Below are 17,137 nucleotides of genomic sequence, written 5' to 3'. Positions count from 1 at the left end.
CCCAAGATTGTACCCATTTTCAGTGTGCAGAGTCACTTCAGTTTTCTTTAGTTGTAATTCATATTATTACTAGTCTATTGAGAAACCTTGGTGACCTAGTGGATATTCATATATTTTTTGACCAATTATGATCTTCATGCTGGGAGGTAGATTTCTGAAAGGATTGGATTATAGTCTTGGGAACATCATTGTTGCTGCAATTGAGCTTGTGTGGTGTGACTTTATGTAATTATACCTTCCTCTTACTTTCACAATGGTTATTTTCCGTCTATTTCAGGATTGTACCCATTTTTATGAAATCTCCCCCATTTTGAGATCCCATTGTACACATTCTCATCAGATGGGGTTGGCAGCTCTGATTTTGTTTGGGTTTTGTTTTTTTTTTTTGTTTTTTATTTTACTGCTTCCAGCAGACTTGCCATTCAAACATATTGATTGGACTTTTAAAAAAGAAAATTAAATTAACTTAGACTAATATTGTTTAGAAGCTCACTGGCGGATATTCAAATTTTACTCAGTGACATACATAATATAATTGGCTGGGTGGGGATCCTGACCTCCCATAGCGTGCAGGGAGGTACATATTGTGTCTTCTATCCCCTTATATCTGTTTTCCAACATGCTTTCTTTGTCTCGGAATGAGATTACTTGGTTTTGTCCTGGCCGTGGCCGGAATCCTGGCTGGGAGGGAAACAGTCAAATGCATAGTTATTGTTTTGGGAGATGATATTTTTTTCCTTGTAAATCATCTCTCTGTTGTGTATTATTTTTATTTTGAATGTATAATGTAAGCATTTGAGTGTGTTCCTCTTTGTTGGATTTTGTGCTTGTGTCTGGATGAGGCTTGTAGGTGATTTCAAACTAAGTACATTGGTGGTATGCTCTTGGAATCTACATCTGATCCCTATTTGTTCTCAGTTCCCCTTTGTCTTACTTTTTCTTGGGTGCTTTAATTGTAATTCTAGAACTTTTTACTATCCCATTTTCTTCCTTTTTACTGGCGCTGATATAACCTAAATGTGTTGCAAGCGCCGTAAAACCCTTAAAAACAAACAAACAAACAAATATAATTGGAGTGATACAGATTTCTTTTTTTCTTTTATTTTTGGCAGGTACTTATATTAAGCATTTTATGTGATAATAGGGGTGGGGGGGGGGGGGGTGGTAATGCAAGAGGTGGCAATGCAGATATTTTTTTTTTTAGTTGGATTAATCGACGTCCCTCTTGGACTGAGAAATGACATAGCGGTATTGCTGAAGATCCCAAATACACAAACATCTGTGTAGCTGTAACAGTTGTAAGGGTAAGAGAAAGAACATTACGGGGGTGGGATTCTTTGACCTCCCATGGTGGGCAGGAGGTCACTTACTGTGTCTTCCTTCTATCCCTTTATATTTCCAAGCTGCTTTCTGTCTTTGTTTTGGATGGGATTGCTTACTTTCTTCTCGGCCCTGAGGGAGAAACCATCATATATAGCATTAGTTTTGAGAGATGATACTATGTTCCTTGTATTTGTATATCATCTCTCTGCCGTGTACTATTATGGTTTTTATATATATATATATATACTTAGTAAACATTGAGTGTATTCTTCTTAGTGTGGGGACCTGTGCTTGTGTCTAGATGAGATTTAGTTTTATATCGAAGATGAAGATGTAGGGGGGTATACTAGCAATAAATAGTATATCGGATTATAAACATACTGACAAAGTACAAAAACGAATGCAAAAGCTTCGAAAAAGAACTCTTCCCCTCTGAAAATCTGCCATATATCTGGATTTTTGGTGATGTATTAAATGTGTTAAAGGGTTTCATTATTGGCTGAAGAAGGGTTTTGAGTCCGAAACATTCCGTGTTTGGTAAATTGTTCTTTTTCGAAACTGTTATACACTTATTTTTGTTCTTTACTTTTTTACAGTCCACTGCACCTAGCAGCTTAATATTAATATCATTTTGACACGATGATACCAAATCTTTGCGGGTGGTTGGATGGGAGCGTCACCCTTTTGAATCATATACCTATGATGTTCGCATGGGTGTACGATCTGATAGTGATGTCGTTTCTTCTTCTCTTTACTAGCCTATCCTGCTTCTTTGGTTTGTGATTGTATTTTTGACAGGGGATATTTTTTTTCTGTAAATCTTCTGTCTGTTTGTTCTTGGTTATTTATAATTTAGGTTATGATTTTGATTTACATTTGTACTATTTTTGTTAGATTGCTTGTTTTTTTGTTTCAGCGGTCTCTCATATAACCTCAATTGTGTTGGAAGAGACCTAAAGCAACAAACAAACAAAAAAAAAATACCAAATCTTTAGTCGGAACACCTCTCGGGGAAGAGAGGGGAGGGGGGGCTTAACTCAGTCGGTAGAGCGCTTGAGACAATGTAAAGGGACATTGATTGGTCTAGGGTTCTGTCGCTGGTTTGTGTTTTGTTTTTCTACTCAGTCTAGCACCTGCGTTTGTTGCAGCTATAATTTTTGGGGCGTCCGCGATTTTGCATTTTTTCAAGAAAAAAAAAGAGAAATCGAACCTCCTACTTTACTTTTAGAGAGAAAAAAAGTTTATTTTCACTTCGTCTCTTTCTCAGGGATCTGGTTAGATTTTTAAAAAATAGTTTTTACTCACAAAAAATGTGTACTTTTGGCGATCTGCATTTATCTTATCTGTCATCTGCATTTTTTGCGGCCGCAAATATCAGGGCGTTCCGCAAATTTTGGCAAATTTCCCAAAATTGGCAAATCGTGGCAAATTTTGGGAAAATTGGCAAATCGCGTGGCAAATTTTGGGGAAAAAAAAGTGCGAAACTTGAAAAATGTTGCAGCTTTGCCTGGGACCAAACCAAGGGAAGCTACTCTCTACGGATAATGATCCTTTTAAATCTTTGTAACAACGCTAATCACAGTCATTTCATTTCTCAAGTCCTTAAATGTCATATATTGTCTTATATATAATTTATTTCTGTATCGCGTGTTAATTTTTACTGAAACGCTTAGTTTTCCTCCGCAAATTTTTGGCAAATTTTGGTCTTTTTGGCAAATTTCGGGGGTTTTTTGGGCAAATTTTAGGTCCCAATTTGGCAAAAAATGCAGATGACAGTCTTATAGTTATTTAAAGTTAAAGCCATGTCAATAGCAACAGGAAACTTTTTGCCTATGTCATTCGAAACCGACTTATTTTTGTTCCAAATCGAAGCTCTCTGTCTAAAAATAGCTGCTATCTTGTCGAGGTTATGATGTATCCTAGTAACTGTCTCCCATAGTGGGCAAGGGGGGAGGGGGGGGGGGGGTACATACTGTGTCTTCTCTCCCCTTATATCTGGTTTCCAACATGCTTTCTTGGAATGAGATTACTTGGTTTTGTCGTGGCCCTGGCCGGAGTCCGAGCTGGGAGGGAAACAGTCAAATGCATAGTTATTGTTTGTGGAGATGATGTTTTATTCCTTGTAAATCATCTCTCTATTATGTATTATTATATTTTTGTTATTTTGAATTTATAATATAAGCATATGAGTGTATTCCTCTTTGTCGGATTTTGCGCTTGTGTCCTGATGAAACTTATAGGTGATCTCAAACTAAGTATGTACTTTGATAGTGCGCTCTTGGAATCTACATCTGATCCCTATTTGTTCCCAGTTCCCCTGTCTTACTTTTTCTTGGGTGCTTTATTTATTATTCTAGATTTTTTTTCTATCCCATTTTCTTCCTTTTTAGTGGCGCTGATATAACCTAAATGTGGTGCAAGCGCCGTAAAACCCTTAAGAACAACAAACTCGTACGTAACTGTAACTTGTCTCCGACTAAGGTTGAATAAGTAAAGTAAGTTACAAGTTCAAACTTCTTTACTCTCCGCTGGTTTCAGCACCCCATAGTCCCAGGGTTACTTATGTATTTATCCCATATTTTCTCCATACTAATGTCCACCTCAAATAGTTCGGGTTCACTCCCTGCTGCAATCCACCTCGCATTGTTCTGGGTGTCTACCAAAAAAAAAGTGGGTACATTTCTCTCTTGTCCACTACTAGACCTGTAAATTCTCAGTCAATTAACTGAAATCAGTCAATTTGTCAAATTCAAATATTTAAAAAAAAAGTGAAGAAAGAAAGAATTCTCAAATCGTAGTCGAATGACCGTATAGTAATTAGGAGTGTTCCATAACGCTACGCATAGCTCATGGGAGCCGTTAATATTAACGATGGATTTATTGCCAAGGCTAAGCGGCGCTTTTTAGAATTGGCGTGACTGAACACATCCCAGTGTAATTTCACACAGCCTTCGTTAAATTATTTTTTCACTTTCCAACCTGTCGTGATCCCAACGGTAGCCAATTTTAACTGAGCCGCCGAGCGATAAATTTCACTGTTTCGTCTAAGCCAAAATTGACCACAATTACAAGCTGGGTTTTAAAAGTATAAAAAAAAAATAAAATGCGAATGCCGGAAGTAACATCTCTAGTAGATGATGGAGACACCTTTAAATCGAAAGTTAGATTAGGATAGATTGCTACAAGCACATTTCAATTGCCTCACATTGTAAACAAACTGGTTGGCCGTTTCTTCATTGATTGAGTACCTGATTATAAGGAACAATGGTAAGTAGCCTAATTAATTCCCGTGCAAATCAGGACGTTTTCTGCCATTATTTTGCTCAAGCCCAAGCGAGCTTGCTGTTTTGTGGCGATTTACCTTCATTTCGATTCTTTGATTTTTTCCGCTACGCCACGCCTGCCGAAGTTTCTTCTTGATAATTCACTTCTACTTAATAATTCAGTGTATTAGCCAGAAGTCATATTTATTTAAGTTTTTTTTTCCTCTGTCATTTACTGATTGAAAATCAAGTTTGCTCATTGCTACATTATTCTAATGTTCTCACAATGGCTGAGCTGTTCGTGGATCGCAATTCAGACTTGTCGAGCATCGATAAAGTTAAAGATGTGTGAGGAATAAATTCAATTGGTCATGGCTAGAAGTTAAAGATGATAATGGTGATTATTTTTCTGACTATGTCAAAAAAAAATTCCAGAGGCAGGAATATGACTTTGATGAAGGCATCTTTACCTATATAACTGGGTGGGGATCCTGACCTCCCATAGTGGGCAGGGAGGTACAAACTGTGTCTTCTATCCCCTTATATCTATTTTCCAACATGCTTTCTGTCTTTGTCTTGGAATGAGATTACTTGGCCCTGTTCGGAGTCCTGCTGGGAGGGAAACAGTCAAATGCATAGTTATTGTTTTGGGAGATGATATTTTTTTCCTTGTAAATCATCTCTCTGTTATGTATTATTATATTTATTTTTGATGTATAATGTAAGCATTTGAGTGTGTTCCTCTTGTGGGATTTTGTGCTTGTGTCCGGATGAGACATATAGGTAATCTCAAAACTAAGTACATTGGTGGTATGCTCTTGGATTCTACATCTGATCCCTATTTGTTCCTAGTTACCCTTTTGTCTTACTTTTTCTTGGGTGCTTTAACTGTAATTCCAGAACTTTTTACTATCCCATTTTCTTCCTTTTTACTGGCGCTGATATAACCTAAATGTGTTGCAAGCGCCGTAAAACCCTTAAAACATAAAACAAACTTTACCTATATGAATGACATGCTTATTTAGCATTCCTTCTACATCAAATTATGGCAGTCATACTTCCAGTAAGAAATAACACCCACTATTTTAATGTATTGTATTTATCACTCTCCTCTCCAATGATGCCCTTATTTTTTAAAAAATAATTGAATCTTCAGTTTGTCGAAGAGTTTCAGTCAATTTTTATAGAGCTCATTTACAGGTCTACACTCCCCACTTGTGTCTACAGCTTACAGCCCCCAGTTAAATCCTCACCAGTGTCACCAACCCATTGTCCCATATTTATTCCCCATTGATGTTCACATCCCAAAGTCATGGGTTTACTCTCCACTGTTTATTAATTATAGTCCATGGTGCATCCAGGTTCACTTCCTACTTGTATCTACATTCCGTCTTGTCCTCGAGTTCATTCCCCACTACTCTCTACAACTACAACTCGGGGTAAGGTTTCCTCCCCTCTAATAATTGGCCACCCATTACTTACCTTACCCGGGTTCCATCTCTTTCCAGAGGTCGGATGTCATGGCTTTCCATCCTTCACGGTCCATTGCAGCCTCGTTACAGTCTGCCATGCGCCGTCCTGTAGCTTCCTTGATGCCATCTGTCCAGGATTTCCTTTGTCTTCCTCTGCCTCTCTTTCCTTCAATTCTTCCCTCCATTATCCTTTTTTCGAGACTATCATGTCTTCGCATATGTCCATTATCCTGGGTTTTATATCCACGTGTGTCCATCTCAATCTCAAATGGTCCCTGGTTTAATCCTCACTGATGCTCACTAGAGTCTCTGGGTCAGTCCTTACTCAACTTTGATTTGTTATTTCAATAACACGAGGGTCCCAGACCCAACTCTTTATCGGCTGATCAGAAATAAGTGACCCATTACACAACAGCAGTTGGAAACAGACTATGGTGATTATTATTATGGAGCTCTTTTCGGTACTGATTTTACTGTGAAAAAAAATTGCTGTGCAATTATTATTTCCCTTGTTACTGTTACAGTGAAAAAAATCCCTTCCAAAACAATTAAATAAAACAAACGGGGAAACTGCACGGCTGACGGAAGCTACTCCCACACACACAAATTCTCGAAAATTTGCAAAAAGGTGCCGATTTTGCGACCGCAATGCAAGTCGGGGGAATTTGTGCAGTTTTTTTTTTTTTTTTTGCAGCCACAATCAATTCAAGAAACCGCCATGCTGGGATAATACACATTGCTGCCCCCGCGGTCTTTTGCACAGCTTGCGGCCGCAAAATTCGGGAATATCTTCTGATTTACTTTCCAACCGCACAATCTGCACGTTTTGCAAATTTTTGACAAATTCTTTGATTCTTTTTTCTTTTCTTTTTTTTTTTTCTTTTTTAATTTTTGCGAAATTTTGAGTTCCCCGCGGTGATGAAGATTACTGGAGTGGTTATACAGCACTGCAACAAAATGTATGTTTAATATAATTTCAGATTTATTTTCATAGCAAATAATATCACAAACAAATTTCAAGAGCTCACACTCACATGCACACACAAACAAACACCCGTAAAAAGATACATCTGGGATTCATCGGCTATTTATATTTGAATAGCACAAAGTTTACTCGTGTGAAATTCGTAGTGGCATGTGATGCTACATACAATTTATAATTCCTCTTTCGAAAAGTAAATTCTCTCCCGTTTTTTAATCATCATTTTTACAAACCGTACACGCACCTGATCTTTCTTCCTACATGATTGTTAAGTTTAGCTGAATTTCATATATTATTGATGATGCTAATTATAGATCATTCACGCATTCGATCAATAACTCAATAACGTGTATCATGATCAATTACCAATGAAATGCATCAGGTAGATAGAAATAATTACTGAAAGTGAAAGCTCTATAAGTTTGAACATCATTAGCACAGCAAGATGTCCGTTGTATTTATTAACGGAAAATGCCCATACAGCACAATGGGTAAAATCAATTCATTGTCCAATTCATTATATAGTACCACAACATAGAGAGCCATTAAATTTTTTGTTGTTTATAAACAAGACAATTTTTTATTCAAACCAACTGTATAGTACATAAATGGATTATAAAACACGCTGTTGATCATGATAATGATATGGAGAGAGCATGCTGAAAATAAATTCATGAATCTGTCATCTGCATTTTTTGCGGCCGCAAATATCAGGGCGATCCGCAAATTTTGGCAAATTTCCCAAAATTGGCAAATCGTGGGAAAATTGGCAAATCGCGTGGCAAATTTTGGGGAAAAAAAGAAACGAAAACAAAAGTGCGAAACTTGAGAAATGTTGCAGCTTTGCCTGGGCCCAAACCAAGGGAAGCTACTCTATGGATAATGATCCTTCAAAATCTTTGTAACAACGCTATTCACAGACACTTCATTAAATTAATAAATGCAGCCTCCTTAATGTAATAAATTGTCTTTTATATATATATTTTTCTGTATCGCATGTTAATTTTTACTGAAACGCTTAGTTCTCCTCGGCAAATTTTTGGCAAATTGTGGTCTTTTTGGCAAATTTATTGGCAAATTTTGGGGTTTATTTTGGAAAATTTTAGGTCCCAATTTGGCAAAAAATGCAGATGACAGATGAATAATTAATTGTCCACTTATGTCGCACCGTTGACTGAGTCTTGAAACACGCCATTGGTGGTAGTGGTAGTGGTAGCAAACTTGACCCATGCGATGTGTCCTTTGATATGATACTCCCCGTCACATTATCCACTCGTCACAGGAGTAAATGTGCACTAGTGTGCCTGGGAGTAGTGATAGATATGGTATGAATTCTAAAACCAAAAAAAAAAAAAAGGCCACATGATATGGCAAACTGCATACAATTCGGTTCAACGTGGTAGATATGTATGAGAAAACAATTGAAAGCGTTTCGAGAACGGTAAAATACTCAAGAAGTGCTAAACGTGCATAATTATACGATGCATTATATATATATATATATATATATATATATATATATATATATAATATATATATATATATATATATATATATATATATATATATATATATATATATATATATATATACTATGCATTAATATGGCTGACAACAAAATGAGCAGATAACAACTATACATAAGAAATAGACTGACCCTACCATTCCATTTGTTGACTGTCCTATTATAAAAATAGAAACCAATCAACGAATAGAATAGCATTGCTGTTTGAGATTGAGATCAATAAAAAATAGAAAAGTGCAAAATTAAAGGTATATTTTCAGGAGAAATAGTATATTGGTCATGTGAGTTGTGGGGTTTATTTTTGGATGCAGTCATGGATAGATTGATGTAGTTCAACATTATGACGCTTTTCATAGTTTTGTCATTATTCATGTTTTGTGTGGTTTAGATTACATTCGTATCACTCTCAAACTAAGAATTCATCACGATAATAAATTTATCTACACTCCATCTTCCCCCCCCCCCCCCCCCCCCCCCCATCCCACGGTTGCGCTCTGCAGCGCAAGTTACGGTCGTGTGAAGTTGGGTATCTGATGGATCATCTTGACCTCGCGAGGTCCCAGGTTTGAACAATGAGGGTCATTTTAATCGATCGATGTTTGAGGGAGGAGTTTTCAGGCCAAATTTTTAATTACGTGTCTTTCTAGAGTACAGTTGACCTTGTGAGGTCCCAGGTTTGAACAATGAGGGTTATTTAAATCGATCGATGTCTGAGGGACGAGTTTTCTGGCCAAATTAAATGTTTAAATACGTGTCTTTCTAGAGTACGACAGTTAATCGCATACTAGAACCATAATAATAATTGGTCAAAATCGGGGTTCTATTAATTCAGGACCCATCTTTTTGCCCATCTCAGTAAATAGAGAAAAAAATTAATAATTAACTAAACGCATAAATAATGAATAAATAAATAAGTGTTCTATATTCAGAGCATCCACTTTTACGTATTTCAAGCAATAACTAAATGAATTAATTGGTAACTCAGTTTTTATAGGGGGAGTTTCATTTTTATCGTTTGTGGTATGAAAAAACGAAAAATAACTCAATATATAGGGCGCACACAAAAAGTTCTAGGTCAACCCCATCGGATTTCACAAATTAATGATTTTGCTGGGTATATTATATAGTCCGTGATCCACTGGTGAGTAGAGTGACCTCCTCTTCACAGACCACAGACACCTTTCTCCCAACTAACAGCTCCGCATACTCAACCGGGATCTGATAAGAGAATTTTATAAGCTTTCTAATGGTATATGACTATATATGGGGGGAATATTTTGAGTCATATACCATTGGAAAGCTTATAAAATTCTCTATCAGATCCCGGTTGAGTATGCGGAGCTGTTAGTCGGGAGAAAGGTGTATGTGGTCTGTGAAGAGGAGGTCACTCTACTCACTACCGAGGATGGTAGAAAAATAACTGACCAACTTCCTATTTACCACTTACAATCAACCCAGGAAGAAGCAGACACTCGAATTGTTTTACACGCAAACTTTTCTAAAGTAAATGACTTTGCATCAAAAGTTATTGTGAGGTCCACTGATACAGATATCTTCCTCCTCTTACTTCATTTAGCTGATGCATTATCTCCATTGGAAAGGTACTGGTGTTGGTGACAAGAGGCGTTTTGTCGTAATAAATGATGTTATCCAGAGTGTCAATGGGGATATAATTCCATCTTTACTTGGATTTCATGCCCTAACAGGTTGTGATTCAACTTGTGCGTTTCTGAACAAAGCCAAAATTAGGCCGTTAAAAACGTTACGTAATGATCCAGAATCACAGACTGCCATGAAGGATATTGGTGAACACGAAAATCTCACAGATGAAGTTAAATGCCAGCTTGAAAAGTTTGTGTGTAAGATCTACAACTCAGAGCATGAAAGCATCAATGAATTACGATATCAAAGAGTTTGTTCAAAGTTCAATACAAAGAACAATGTTAAACTCCCAAAAGCAGTACCGACTTAAGCATGATGCCTTCGTGTCAGCAATCACTGGACTTGCATTTAAAACGAGTAAATTATCAAGTTCGAATTTGGAAAAGAGCTTTGCTACAGTTCCCCGATTTACCACCAGTTGAATATCATGGTAAAAAGCGTTGCAACAATATACTGTCCATCGATTGGGGTGAGAAAATGGTTTCCATAGAGCTGACAGACATTCTTACTTCTGAATCACATATTTCAAATTCAAGTGAGAGTGAAAGTAGTGATCTCAGTGGAGATGAAAGTGCATATTCTGAATGCTATTCGAGTTCTGACAACACAAGTGACGAAGATTAGTAAACGTAAAAGAACATAATTTTATCTTAAATGACGCAACTCAAATATTTAAATGATGTTATATGTTCAGTACGATATGTTGCAATGTACTTATTAAACTAAATAACTGTATTCAAACACGGTAATTGCAAAATAGCTCTGGGATTGTTGAACATCAAAGGAGATGATATAATACTTAGTACTTTTATTGCATGAAATTATATTGTTGATCACACAATACAATATAAACGTTCTAAAATAAGAATGTGTGTCCTTTATAGAACAGTATAATTAGGTGCCCCAAACGTAAACAATAACAAGTTGCTAGTGATTTTCGTTAGGGACCGGAATAATTTACGCACAATATAGGTCTCCCAATTTTGTAGTTTGAGTTGTAGGCAATACACTTTCAGTATTGAAAATATGTTTACATAAAATCTAACAGTTGCAGAAATAATAATATAACACTAAATTATTCTGAAAATCAGTCTCCGAATAATTCTCGTTTTGTTCACACCAGCGCAATAATTTGCTCTGGTCTAAAAATAGATAGACTGTAACTTTTGATAAATTTTACCTTTTGTTCCATAAAATATCCATATCTAGACATTATTTGATGCATGATCGAGTATTTATGAATATGTGTTTCTTTTGCCACCTAACAGCCAAATTTTAAAGGTTATTTTTTTCTATAATTTACATTGGAACTTGAGCTGTCAAGACAGGAACATGTGGTTTGCCATGTGCTTCTAGACCTTTGTTTACGTTTGGGGCACCTAATTATACTGCTCTATATAAAAATAACAACCGATACTTAAGTACATAATGTACTCTTGTAATTTTGTATAAAATTTCACATCTTTTAACCTTTTCACTGTTTTTAAAGGTCATAACTGCCATAAAAATTATTGTTTTGCCACGAAATACATTATGAAAAATCAAAATGTCAGTCTCAACCAATGGTATCTAAATTTACACGTTTGATGTAAACTGTATTATTATTTTTTGACAATCAGGGGAAAAATCTCATTTTTCAAAAAAAAAAAATCTTCAAAGGGCCATAATTTACTTATCTGGTCACTTTTTGATGAGGAGACAACCGGCATCTGATAGAAAATTTTATAAGCTTTCCAATGGTATATGACTCAAAATGTCCCCCCCCCCCCCCCCCCCCCGCAGGAGGGGGTGGGGAGGGTGAGGTCCACGCCCGCTGGATCATGGACTATATAAGGTTAAGCAGAAAGCCTTGTGCAATTGACTAGATCCTAAACAGGGTGCCTTTTTTTTTTTCTTCCATGGTCCAGAATACGGATACGTTTTGATTCTGTTTTGAAGGGAAATGTTTACAGGTTTCTTAATGTGTCTACGATTTAATGGTCTCTGCTTGACAATGTTGGAATAATATGTTAATTCTGTTTTTTATACTACAACAAAAATAAGTGGTTCTTATAGTCGAATGGCGTAAGGGACATTTTAAAGCGATAACATATCAGTACCTGTTAAATGGAAAACGGGACATAAGAAACCGAAAATTTGGTAATACAGGGCAAAAATGAGAATAAAAATTACGCACGAGTTGTAGTGCTGGAAACTGAGTCAAAATGGTCTTTTCATTTTACGTAAAGAAATTACTTTATTTACAAATCACCACACCTCCATGGGTATTTAGAACTTTATTGGATGCCATTTTTAAATTGGGCGTATTTGTTTAAAGTCTACATAACATTTAAAATATCATGATTAAAATTTGTGGAGCACACTGGAACCACGAAATCGACGTCACTATTTTCATTGTTTCGTCAATTAATCAACAGCCCACTGATGATATACGGCAAAACCTGAACACACAAATGCGAAAAAAAAATCGATGATTTTCCTTGTCAAAGATATTAACCCTTTTTATAAATAAGACTTAAATGATGCCAACAATGCACCCATCTTCTAAAAATGGACGCAATCTTTTCCGAAACTTACTCTCATGCGTCATTAACAATATAAATGACTTATGACACATGGGATACGTTTTATACAGTAATATTGACAAACTTGGATAAAGCTAATTTATTGAATGACGTCCGAGTACGACACGGATGTTTCGCAGTTTCGCAAGTTGTTTTTTTCTCGGTTGATATCTCTGCTATCCCGTATCACTTGGATTACGTATTAACTTTCGCGATTCGATTAAAAGCCTTTGCACAATATTAAAATTTACATCTTGCAATTCTAATTTCTCCTAAGAAAGAAACCTTGTTACTAAAAAATTTAATCTTCTTTTAATTTGAACCCACCAAGAGGAAAAACGCTCAAAAATTGAGTCAGATGAAAAGATAACACTTTCTGATGATTACTGGAATATCTGAGTTACGACTGACTTTTCCGTACCTATTTCACAAATTCTATTTTCATATTCCATTTTCCAAGTGCCTGCAGAATTTCCTTCGAGTTGATTCACTCCTCAAAGGAATCTTCTTTTTCATGACAAATATCAGTTTTTGCTTCATTTCAAAAATCATTTGATTCTTTAAATTAAAACTATTTATTCCGTGTATCGGAAACCTGCGTTCCCTTCCTTCAGCGTCACCTACTTTAACATATTCCAGCTTAAGCTCTTGAGAAAGAGTCAATTACTTTGCATATTCTCTAGATCAATATATTTATTTGTAAAAAAAACAACAAAACAAAACAAACAAAAATTTCAGTGCAGCTTAATGGAAACTATTCACAAGGGCCTTATGTAAGACTTTTACAGAACAGTCATTCTACAATGATGGCATCCCTCCTTTTTTCATTTCGTTTCAGAAAACATAATATAGTTCACATATTGATAGTTTTTAGATAATCGCCAAAATGTCAACAAAAAAACAAGTTTTAGTATATATGACTGTTGTTTTAAAACGTTTTGAAAAGTTGAGTTATCTTCATCTATGCATACACGAAACAGAACCTTTTCTTGCCTTAGGTAGCCATGGTTGTGAAATTACGTTATTTCGTATCAATATTAAAATGATCGTATGTATTTCATCTGAATCTTCTACTGTCATGAGGATTTGATTATTGAATTATGTATTTGTGTAGTCTGAGGATCACAACTTTGTGCTTTAGAGTTTTGGTCACACGGCTGTTGATTCCAAGGGTCGCCATTCTCTTCCCTGGCAATGACAGAAGGCTGGGTTTGCTGTGGACTTTGTGAAACAGGTGGCTCCGCATTTTCACTGCCAGTCTTTTCATCCGGAGATTTTGTACTGCATCTGATGATAGGAACAAGAATAGCGAGATGACCCAGTGCGATGCAGTAACGTTCTCGTATCAGAAATAAAGACCAATGTTCTTCTTTTTTTTTTCAAGCTGATTTTAGCAATATGACTTTCAAATTCCTCACAATTATATTTTTTACTTTTAGATTTTAGCAGTTAGACCTACACAAAAAGGTGTTACATTTTTTGCATAACAGAAGCGTAATACATTGACGGTCGACCTATTAGAGAGTCTGTGATTGGTCGAAGACTTTGACTTTGGGACGCTTGATTCACAATTCTACACCAATAGATGGTGGCGGTAGAATAAAGAGGGTAACATTTTTATTACCAAACATTTTTCTTGGTGCTAAATAATACAAAGTACTAATTTCGCATCAGAAAAAAATAACTCTGAAGCTCCTATCTCTCTTTTACAATAAAATTGATACACCCACACGAATGACCAAATCGGCCCACAAATAAGGCAGTTATACATTATTTATAATAATCTTTAATTTTACAATAATTGTCATCAGTCATTTTTATCACCAAAGTCGTAATTTTTGTCTGAATTTTTCCAAACAAAGTGCAATGTCAACGATTTACACCCGCGAATAAAAAAGGATCAAATCGCAATTTCTATAGCATATGTATTTTATTATTGTCGCAAATTAATAACAATCAAAGCACAATTATTCCTAACCGTTTTCATCTTCTATCGTGAAAGACAGACTCCATCTCCGATCTGAATTGTTACGAGAGAACGGGAAATAGAATTTGATCACGTGATCAAAAATTCTCGTTCGTCTCACTCTCACCCGACGAGTGAAAATCATTAACTTGATATTACCTGGACCGACCTATAACTAAAAAACCCATTCTTCTCAAAACTTCTTTCTATCGGATTGGGTTATTCACTAGTCAAAATCATGACCTTAGTTAATTAAGTTTATTTGTTTGTTATATTGACGATAAGTTTAGTTCCTTAACTCATTGAAAATGTCAACTTAATAAGTGTTATCATTTTAAATTAAAAGTTCAGTTTTGGATATCTGGTTCACTCGCGCATAATATACCGAATTAAACCACGTGGAATTGTTCCATTGTCCGGCTGCAGTTAACTGTCCAATCCATTCGCCATGGTTATCAGTATGCGCGATGTAGTAATAATAAGCTACCATTGGAATGATTTGACGATAGAACAATGATCGTATACTTTTATTGCCAGTATTTTCATTTCAGCTTTCTAGATGTATGGTTAGGGTTAAAGAAATGTACAATGGTGATTAAAACATGTAATACATTTTATACAATTCCAGACATTGTGGATCAGTTTTTAAAAAAAGATTGATCTCTATATCCGCCATTATAGGCGTGGGTATACAGTCGACCTATATAATCACTCCCTCGTATTTAAAATTTATTAAAAACTTGTGTACATTAGAAAATGTCAGTGTCACCAAATTTAATAGTGATTCTTTGTGTGCCGTTGATTTCTGAAATTTCTTGAAAACGATCTCCTATAGGGCATTAAAATAATTTCCTTAAATATAGAAGAAATATCAATGGCTAAATGAGAGTACCTATCCCATGTTCATGTACTCAAATATTATGATGTTGACATTGTCCTCCTCCATGAAACCCATCTCGGCGATACTGTCCCTCCCTCAAGATACAACATTCAGGGGTCTCACGTAATAAACATGAAATAGAACCAAAAGCAATATGGCATCATCACTTATGCCAGAGCAGCAGACCAAATCACTGACCTGGAAGGCAGCACAAACATCAACGGCACACAAAGAATCACTAATAAATTTGGTGACACTGAAATTACTAATGAAATGTATACAAACCACCAAATCTTACTTGGCCTCTTACCCTAAAGACCAAGTAAATCACCCATCCATAATCATGAGAGACTTCAAAAGCCACCATTCCGATTGAGGTTACAACAAAAATGACACTCCAGGGAATGAGATCTCACAAATGGCAAACCTAAAGGACCTAACACACATTTACAACCCCAAAGACAAAGGAACTCTAGGATCGGCCCATTGGTGCAAAGACTATACCCCAGACCTGGTGTTTGTAACAAAGGACCCAAAGGGAAATTCGCTGAAGCCAACTCGATAAATCCTGGAAATTTTCCTCGCAGTCAACATCGTCCAGCCTTGTTAGAACTGGAATCCAAATTCCAATCCAATTTTGACCCTGACCAAACCAGGGTGAAATTTCAGAAAAGCAATCTGGAAAGCATTCGCTGATGAAATTGACAAAACCTGCCAAAGAATTTTCCCCAAAAGCTGAGAATATTGGGAGACTTAACAAACTTGTCTTTAACTCCGCAAAGAAGAACATACCCAGGGAATTTTAGATAACAATACATCCCATGCTGGAATGAGCGAAGCAAAGAATTGTTGAAAAAACATGAGGAGACACAGGATGAACAGGTAGCAGAAGACATAATAAACACATTACATGAAAACCGAAAAGTCTATTAAACAGTTCTTAGGGCGGAGGAGCACTTTCGAAGCTGGGTTCACGAAATGAATTTGGAGGTGTAGCCATACGCTACTACTACTACTACTAATACTACTACTACTACTACTACTACTACTACTACTACTACTACTACTGCTACTACTATTCAAAACTTGAAGTAAATGTTTCTAGCCGAAATGAAAACGTGTTTTTGTTTTCTCCAGTATGTGACATATTACCTTTCCCTGTTGTAGTATTTAAATGTCCCAAACATATCAGTCTCTGTATCTCCCATGTTGCTCACATTCTGAAAAAAATGACAAAGGATGTAAAAACTTGACCATTGGCTTGCCGTCAAAGATTAACATTTAATGAAACATACAATACAATACAATACAATACAATACAATACAATACAATACAATACAATACAATACTTGAAACATACAATACCTTACAATACAATACTTGAAACATACTTGAATCGTGGTAAGTTATTTAGAGGATAAGCCTTTTTTTTTTTTCTTTTCAATATTTTTTTAAATTTTGGTTATTGGTTTTTGTTATTGTTTCTTGTTTTGTTTTTG

The 17,137-nt window shown here is 35.9% G+C and overlaps 1 protein-coding gene across 1 annotated transcript in view; it reads right to left on the bottom strand.

The window, feature by feature from the left end:
* Positions 1-11,976: 11,976 nt before the first annotated feature.
* Positions 11,977-17,137, bottom strand: part of LOC144966170 (serine/threonine-protein kinase 32C-like) — a 12,523-nt gene continuing 7,362 nt past the window's right edge. The window contains exons 5-6 of the mRNA XM_078902310.1: positions 16,790-16,857; positions 11,977-14,078 (exon numbers count right to left, since the gene is read on the bottom strand). Of these exons, the coding sequence (XP_078758436.1) occupies positions 13,868-14,078; positions 16,790-16,857 (279 nt within the window). The 3' untranslated portion in view covers positions 11,977-13,867. The remainder of the gene's footprint in view (positions 14,079-16,789; positions 16,858-17,137) is intronic.

This window comes from Berghia stephanieae, chromosome 2 (assembly GCF_034508935.2).
Source record: "Berghia stephanieae isolate SIO BIC M18660-M18661 chromosome 2, UCSD_Bste_1.3, whole genome shotgun sequence".
Lineage (NCBI taxonomy): Eukaryota > Metazoa > Mollusca > Gastropoda > Nudibranchia > Aeolidiidae > Berghia > Berghia stephanieae.
This window is presented reverse-complemented; position numbering and strand designations above follow the sequence as displayed.